We start from the raw sequence: 8,606 nt of genomic DNA on the forward strand, positions 1-8,606 counted from the left end.
GTTGCATGATTGCATCGTTAACTAAATAATGCAGCCCACCCTTATAAGGCCCAGGACCTAGTGCCCACTAAAGAAAACAAGAACTTTTCTTCCTTTTTAAATGAAAAAAACAAATTAATGATATATGTACATACATGCACATTTCCTTGCAAATAAATTATATGTCCGTTGAGCAATTTGATTAATGATTTATAAAGAATATTGAGCAAAACCTTTTCAATGAGAAAAAAAAAATGACCATTATAGTACGTTTGATAAAGAAATAGTTTTGCACCTAACTGTATATAATATCCATGTAATCAATTTATCGGAGAAGCACAGGAGCAACTGGGATTTCCTATCCATGAGATTGTCAAAATGATATTACAGAGTTGTTGAACATATATTACTTACTACAAAATGCACATGAACAAGAAAAAACAGAGACACACATATTTGAGTGCTGTTTTGCATTAAAAATTTTATTTTTGTTGTTCAAATTTTAAGATAAAGTTTTCCCAAGGGGCCCCAAACCCCATAGCCAGTCCTTTCGCCTTTCATATCGGCATCCATGTGACACACAGTATTTCAGTACGGATCAGGTCATGTGAGCCTACCCGATCCGATCAGTCTAGCGCAGCAGCCTTTTGGGAGGCGCCGTCAGTCACGCTTCCCCCACCTTCTGTCCAAATCACTAAAAAACGGGTCGGATTAATTCCACTCTATATAACCTATTTATGATCCAATTGACCAAATTTACATCCAAATTTCAATATTTAAATTTTAATTTTACTAATAGTTGAAGGGGAAAGACTAACTTTCGTCGTGAATCATAAATATCAGAAATTTTTTTACGAAAAAACAAAAGCAACGGTACACCAAAATAAGTTTCCCTAGTAACAAGTTTTGTTTTTATATTACTACAAACATTTGAGATTTATTTGTCTTCGCATCAAACACGTAATCCTCCCTTAGTTTTAACAGGTTGAGCTTGTAAGAGATTAATAATCTTAGGCTTCTTCTCCCCTAATGAGTTTGGTTAATACTTTCTCAAGGACAAGGCTCCTTTAATAATTTAGGACAGCTATACATCCGATATTGCACATAATTGACTGGTATAACTTTTGCGGTATATCAAAAAATATGATTGCGAACAATTTTTAGTGACACAAAATAAAAAAATAACTACATAGCTATAGAGGTAGTTGGCTGATTCCAATTCTTCAGATATATCTATACATTTATACACATATACAAATAAACATTAAATTCTGAAATATTAAGTTTTGAGACCATTTCATGTTTGATGAAATGTTCAACAATGACCATTTAATGACAGGAAAATTAGATTTTGAAGTTAGGCCATGATCATATAACTATGTTCTATCATAGCTATGAGGGCAGAAATAAACTGGCAATGAAAACCAAAAAAGCAGTGTAGCCTGAATTTGGATATCAAGCAGTGTTTTTTAAAGAGGAATAAATAGTTTGAACAATGCTTCAAGTTTTTTATAGAAATCGTTGTTTTTGGTGTGTCACCTGAGGCTGAGTTTCCCAAACATATTAATAAAAAGTCCAATTTTTAATAAAATATTATTTTTACAGAACGCCTTTTTAAGGTGTCATCTAAATAAGTCCTAACAAAAAATATATATATAATTGAAAAATGAGGTGAATGGTTTAGAGTTTGGAGATATAAGTACGACGAAGAGTAATGGTATAAAATTTCAAAAAAAGAAGAAAAGTACCGAAAAGGGAGCATACTTTTTGGTAAATGGTTTGCGTGCCCTCGAGGAGCCAAATGTTCTGAAAAAAAAAAAAAACCTTACAGGGAAAAAGAAAGTGGAGCAGGAAAGGTCGAATGCTTTTGGGGCTCCACAGACCCACCAGGTTGGCTGGCCTTCGATCGTATCGCTTTCTCCCTTTTTTAGTTAGCGTTCTTTGAGAAACTCAAATCATTCAACCAACCAATGGAAACTCGAAATCTCAGCCCTCTTATTGTCCTTCACACTTCATAGACCTCATTCTGTACATTTCAATTTTTGTTTGGTTGGTCTTGAATCCTTTTTGTAATGTTGGTTGGTTCTGTCATAATCGATTATTAATACCAAAGTTTCCAGATTGATTCTGTTCTCGTTCCTGCGTTGAGATATTGGGTCGTATCAAATTTTTGGTTTCAGAGCCAAAGGGACGTCTCTAGAGGGAGGATTGTTCTTTTTGACGAATATTTGTTGTTGGTATTGATTCTCAGAGCAACCTTTTCCCCTCATCTAGTTTCCTTCTTTATGAATTATTTGCTTTTCGGGTGGAGTGCGGTCATTCACTTGTTCTGATTTCTGTATCTTGGTACGGGGACAGTCTGTTGGTGGTGAAGATTTCTAATGCTGATGCAGTGGATTTATTCGATTTCAGCAAATGGGTATCCCTAAAAAAGTCAGATTATTTTTTGATTGTTTCAGAACGTGCTTACGATCGATCGTAGGAGCGGCATCGGCCACGGCAGCGGGTTCGCGGTCGCCAGAGATGAGCTTCGGAAGCACTTCTTTGGGTTCTGGTCGCTCAAATGCATCCTTTCCTTTGCTGAACTCACCATTTTTTTGCTTTTATCTTTTTTTGATGGTGGAGTAGGTTTTAATGGACGAGATTGTGGATGTAGGAAGTAGAAGTGCAAGGACCTTTGAGTTTGGGAGGACTCATGTCGTTAGGCCCAAAGGTAAACATCAGGCAACCATCGTCTGGCTTCATGGTCTTGGTGACAATGGCTTAAGGTACTGTTTCACGGCACTTGGTTTCCCATCTTTTCTACTCCTTTCATCATTGGCTGGCCGCTGGTACCGAATCTCTTGTTTTTCTTCTCTTTTTTCTGCGTTACATCCAGAGTTTAGGATGGTTCAATCATTCAATTGTGTTTTATGGTCTTTTGTTATTCGAGTTGCATTTTCAGCTTTTAGTCTCTTGCTTATTGAGGGCACCAGCAAAATTCTGGAGTTTCTATCAAATTTTCTGCTAAAAATTACGACAGTAAAACACCCGATTCGTTCCTGAGATGTCTAAAGTCCAATGTTATCCGTATCGTGTATCGTACGATACGTATCGTATAGTCCTCCCTCTCTCTCTTCTTGTATTTAAAGACTCCAATAGACGTAGGAGAGAGAGATTTTGCCCATTTTCATCAAAAATAACCAAGGATTCATCAATTGGGGAAATATTATCGTTGAATCATGAAAGATGATAACTATATGTTTTGAACTTATAAAATTGTGATGTAATCTAAGTCCTAAAACTCCAAGTCCTAAGACTCTAAGTCCTAAGATTCTATAAAATTTTCAAGTTTAAAATTGTGATGGATGCTTATATGTTATTCTTGAAGATTTGATTTCTTATTTTTGAATGTGTCGCTGATACACATGAATGTTCCTTATGTATGATGATCTTTTTTATATTTGAATACATTTTTCCTGATTTCTGATTTTTTGTTCATTTTTTTCAGATATTTAATGATTTTTCTCTATTTTTTCTGATTTTTAAATATTTTTTAAAATTTAAAAATTAATTTTACGATACTTGCGATACGTTACGATATGGCGTATAGGTCGGCCCGACCGATACGCGATACGCTATGCCTTTTATAACATTGGTCTAAACTGCTGTTAGGAGTGGCCAAAAATTTTGCAAAAGCAATACCGAGGTGAAATATTGTACATCTTTCTATTGAATTATAGTAATAGATAGGATTTGCATAACAAAATGCTATACTGGAGAAGCTTTATTTGAATGAAAGGTTGGAAATCATTCAAAATTTTCTAGTCCTTGGCATTCCTGCCCTACAAAACCTTTTGGATCTAGGTTTGGAAACCGCCCACTCTTGTGCCGAAGCTCATCCATGTATCTGTTTGTCCTTGGGCTTTAATGAGATCTTGGTGAGCAACACCCTGTCTTTTGCTAAGTTATAGTCGTTCAATTTTCTTTTGTTCTTGCAAAAGAAATTGTTTTCGAATATCCACTTCCGTTTGTACTTGTAAATATAGTGATTAGACTTAATCATATGATACCCTAGCCTTTTATGTAATAATCTTGATCTTGAGGAACTTTGTATCTGCTTATCCAGTTTTATCTTTGTCCTATTTGACCGTCTGTTTGTACACTGTATGCAATATCTCTCTTGTTAATTCACTCCTTTTTCCTTTTGGTTTATTCATTGTTGGGTGACAATTGACAAACCATCTATAATTTGCTTTTTTACTTCTATGGTTCCAATAATTGGACTAGAGGTTTTTCCTAATATGCTAATCATAGTTTTATTTTCCACCCAATCTTTTCTTGTTTTTCACTTCCACATTTGTCTGTTTTGGACGTGAACATAATCCTAGAACCTTGTCAGATTAATCTGTTGCACCATTCATGCAACGTGGCAGTAGAATCTTCAGGTTATTTTGCAATTTTTTGTTTTGAAGAGCATATTATTAACAGATTTTTTCTGTAACTGGCATAAATTGCTAATTGTGCATGAATTTTTTTCCAAATTTGTGTAATTAAGTAATTCTTTAATTGTCCATGCTCGTTTGGAACATTTCCTTTCTGGTAGCAGCTTTGCATGACTGCTGTTTTCTTGCATCACCAATTTTCTCTTCACTTACACAATGCAAATTTGCTGTGTATTTACTTATGCAGTTGGTCCCAGCTGTTGGAAACTCTACCTCTTCCTAATGTAAGTAATGGCTATTCATCTGCATGTGTCATAACTAGCATGAGAAATGTCTTCCGGCATGATATCTAACATCTAACTCATACGTGGGAAAATAATTAATGTATGTTGACTTTTTATTTCTTTGCAATGGTCAAGATCAAGTGGATTTGCCCAACAGCGCCCACCAGACCAGTAGCCATATTTGGTGGATTTCCATGTACTGCATGTGAGTTTCCTTGCCATAACAAGTTTGTGATTAATTTATTCTACTGGGAGCATTCTAACGTGTGCTCCATAAGTGCCTGCATTTTCTAAAGTACCTGCTGCTAACAGGGTTTGATGTTGGAGATCTTTCTGAGGAAGGTCCTGCTGATGTGGAAGGTTTAGATGCTTCAGCTGCACATGTTGCAAATTTGTTGTCAACTGAACCTGCTGATAGTATGTCCGTTAGAAATTATGTTCCACAATCTTTCTTGCTGATCCTGTATACCTTCTGAGAAAACTTACCCGCTGATATTCAAATTACATATGAGTCAGACATTTAGAATATTATGATAATTAATTTTCCACAATTTTAGCGAAAGCATATCTTTGTAATACTAATTTTAGTTTTTATTGCTTTCCCAGTTAAACTTGGGGTTGGAGGCTTCAGTATGGGTGCCGCTACTGCATTGTATTCAGCAAGTTGCTGTGCTCATGGAAAATATGGAAATGGAAATCCTTATACTGTCAACATTAGTGCTGCTGTTGGTCTAAGTGGCTGGCTTCCATGTGCAAAGTCGGTCATCTCTGTTTCTTCTTTCTGTATACAATATTTTGTTCTTTTTTCCGCATTTAGAAGCTATTGTCTAACAAATGTCAATCAAGCTGTGTATCTTTGCTTGCAGCTGTCCTTTATTTGTTCAATGTTGTACTGCAGGAGCTTGAAAGACAAAATTGGTGAGTCAGAAGAAGCTGCAAGACGTGCAGCATCCTTACCTCTTCTACTCTTGCATGGCAAAGGTACTTATTTTGTTTCTTTCTTGATTTTATATATTCTTGTGTGCAGATAAAACACATCTAAAGTTATTTTGCTTTTCAGTTTTCATCCATCTTATGTACTGATGGGTCTTATATTACTTATTTTTCTCCTCTTCACTTGCATGTCAATTGAAAGGGTACTTGCTTCTGTTGTATCCTTATCAGCTCTGTGCTTTCTTGCTTACACAAAGACAAAGTTCACACCTAAAAGTTATTTTCCTTTCATCCTATGAGAGAAGGAGTTCTTCTATTCTTGTTAGTCTAGAAATATGTTGCGTTGGTAAAATGCTGGGACATTCAGTTTCTCAGGCTGTCTTGTATTTCAATTTTTTGCCCTTACTCAAACATATGCAGCCAGATGATATAGTTGGCTGGATTGAAGCAACTCAGGCAAATCTCACCACTTTTGGGTTCTAAAAAATAGCTTAAACAGTTGCAGACTACATGACACGGGCACGTGTAATTTGCCCAGGTACCTGTGTCGGTACGTGGGTACGGCGACAGGGGTATGTGGGTACGCTGCATTTTAAAACATTTATAATTATATTTTCAAACTTCATTTTTTATCTAATTTTGATTTTCCCTTCTTTTATATTTCCCTTCCACTAAGATTCTATATTTTCCTCCCATTTTTCTTATGATAAACAATGTTTTGTTTGTGTTTTGTTTGAGACTTTCTTATGAGATTATAAGTGTGAACTATTAATGCTTTTTTTTCATTTGATCATTTTTTAAAATGTAAAATTTGTTGTACCTGCGTACTCATAATTTTCAAAATTGTCATGTCCGAACCTATGCCGCTGTACCTGCACCCATGTGACATAGGTTACAGAGCAACTGATTCAAAGGGTGCATACTCAAACTCAACTATCAGAGAGCTAATAGATGTCTGAAGTTGCATGTAGAAGCTACTGAAGATACTCACAGTTACGAGGCCCTCAAAATTTTTCATGGTTATACTGTTTAGTAAAAAGAAGAAGCAAGAAAACCAGTCTGTTTATCATCCTTTTCTCTTTTGTGAGAATTGATCATGAATGCTACTTGAATTCATCCTTTCTCACATGCTGCTCTGTGTTTATGGTTCTCATTTATGGAACTCCCTTTTCTCTATTTTCATGGACAACTGCTCCACTTGTTTTTCTTTTTCTTGAATTTTCCACCTATGATGGAAATGATGTCTAGAAAAATCAATGTTAATGATAATTCAGATTAATGCAGGTTCTAGCCAGTTCTGTAAAAATTCGGAAGTTGAATCATGTCACCCAGGCTTCCAGTTCAGCAATTCAGCTGAACTGGTATCGGGGAAAAATATTATTATATTTATTTTAAAAATAAAGAGAAACAATACTTTTAGAACTAAAATAAGTAAAACTTTACAACACTTGGGTGTAGCCACTTGCATATTCTGTTGGCAAATAGAAAATGTACGTACAAGAGTTTGTGCACATCAACATTAATCACATGGAAGGTAGACACAATTGATCTGTTAACAGGATGGTGGATGGCTTTGTTAGTCAGGCTGCCATTATATCTAATAAGTATTTTCTGCCAAATTCTACACATTTTCATGGCTGAAAAAGGAAAAGATATGGGGATTGAGTACTGAGGGTAAAGATGAAGCTGGATAGAGCAAGGTTGTGAGTTTTTTCACTTGGCTGTTTAGAATCCAATCTGAATCTGTGCCCCATGCATTCTGATTTTTGGAACTCTAGCCATGTGCCTACATATTTGAGATTGGTTCCCCCGTCATCTTCCATTACCATGTTCCTGCACACATGCAATGCTCATTGTCGAACTTGTATCATGATTAGCATCTTTGAAATTGGAATTCTAATCAATATCTCCTTCAAACTGTGCATCTTCTCGTCCTAGATCTGCATGCAGGACAACATCTCAACTGCTAATGCAAAATATAATTGTGGAACTAGGAAATATGTTACATAAAGCCTTTCCTTTTTGTTTCAGGTGATGATGTTGTTCGCTACAAGTTTGGAGAGAAATCTGCAGAGGTTTTAACCTCTTCAGGGTTTCGCAACATGACATTTAAATCATACAATGGGTATCTGATCCTTTACATGTTTCATTATTGCCAGTTTTAACTTGAAACTTCCAGGTTTATGGTTGCAATTTGTCATGTGCAGTCTAGGTCACTACACAGTACCTGAAGAGATGGATGATTTCTGCAAATGGATCGTGGCGTCTCTGGGGCTTGAGACTTCACGCTGATAATGTGAGGAATATTTGTTCTGCTCATGCAGTGAGGGAGATGACAATTAGAGCAGGCTGCATTAAGACAATTTGGCATATCAGTGAGCAAATTGGTTGAGATGGTGTGGTAGTTACTTGAGCTTTAGGGTCAGCTGCCCCGTAGAATACAAACGGTTAAATGTGCTTCCACAGTTGGGTTATATTTAACACTATTATCGAATCGATTCTGCTAATTAATGCTATTGGGGTCATATTTGTAATGGTTGCCATTCTTTTGGGACTTTGGTTTTCCAATTGCAGTGGTTTGATATTGGTTATGGTACTAAAAAGTTTGTCTTAATGGTCTATCCTTGATAACATATTATCTGCAATTTCTCGAGGCCAAAAGAAATGGCTGCGCTACATGGCATTTATTTCTTATCAACTCTTAGGCTTATCTGTTTGTTTTGTTGGTTTCACTTCGTGATTGCTTTTGACATTCTTGAAGTGATACTTTTTACTTTTCCCAAGAAACATTTGAGAAATCTGCACTTAGACCGTACACATGCAGTGCTTGAGAAAGCCTGCAGAATGTGTTGGATATTTGATGAGCTTCTCATTGTATTCACATGATGTTTCTTTATACTCTCAAAAAGGAGGTTCTCACTTGAAACCTTCATCATTCAATTTGAAACTGTCATTCGAACAAAGAAGCGCATTTTTTAGATTTTGG

At 36.0% G+C, this 8,606-nt stretch overlaps 1 protein-coding gene across 7 annotated transcripts; it reads left to right on the plus strand.

Moving 5' to 3' along the window:
• The first annotated feature begins 1,726 nt into the window (after positions 1-1,726).
• On the plus strand, positions 1,727-8,318 carry LOC116245959 (uncharacterized). Of its 7 annotated transcripts, XM_031617600.2 has the most exons (11): positions 1,769-1,869; positions 2,100-2,216; positions 2,439-2,533; positions 2,636-2,747; positions 4,651-4,687; positions 4,823-4,892; positions 5,000-5,104; positions 5,294-5,444; positions 5,586-5,668; positions 7,652-7,745; positions 7,828-8,318. In XM_031617600.2, the coding sequence occupies exons 3-11, from the start codon at positions 2,503-2,505 to the stop codon at positions 7,910-7,912; spliced, it is 768 nt and encodes a 255-aa protein (XP_031473460.1). In that variant the 5' UTR covers positions 1,769-1,869; positions 2,100-2,216; positions 2,439-2,502; the 3' UTR covers positions 7,913-8,318. The 7 variants fall into 7 exon arrangements, with proteins under 7 accessions (XP_031473457.1, XP_031473458.1, XP_031473460.1 ...); XM_031617597.2 differs by lacking the exon at positions 2,100-2,216 and having other exon boundaries at positions 1,727-1,869; XM_031617598.2 differs by lacking the exon at positions 2,100-2,216 and having other exon boundaries at positions 1,727-1,869; positions 2,439-2,527.
• Positions 8,319-8,606: the final 288 nt, after the last annotated feature.

Source organism: Nymphaea colorata, chromosome 1 (genome assembly GCF_008831285.2).
Source record: "Nymphaea colorata isolate Beijing-Zhang1983 chromosome 1, ASM883128v2, whole genome shotgun sequence".
Classification (NCBI taxonomy): domain Eukaryota; kingdom Viridiplantae; phylum Streptophyta; class Magnoliopsida; order Nymphaeales; family Nymphaeaceae; genus Nymphaea; species Nymphaea colorata.

Bases quoted from the DNA above. Each gene is read 5' to 3' on its own strand.
- LOC116245959 (XM_031617597.2), top strand. From the start codon at position 1,841: ATGCTTTTGGGGCTCCACAGACCCACCAG. The intron at 4,688-4,822 runs GTAAGTAATGGC...GCAATGGTCAAG, and splicing joins AAACTCTACCTCTTCCTAAT to ATCAAGTGGATTTGCCCAAC. The intron at 4,893-4,999 runs GTGAGTTTCCTT...TGCTGCTAACAG, and splicing joins TGGATTTCCATGTACTGCAT to GGTTTGATGTTGGAGATCTT.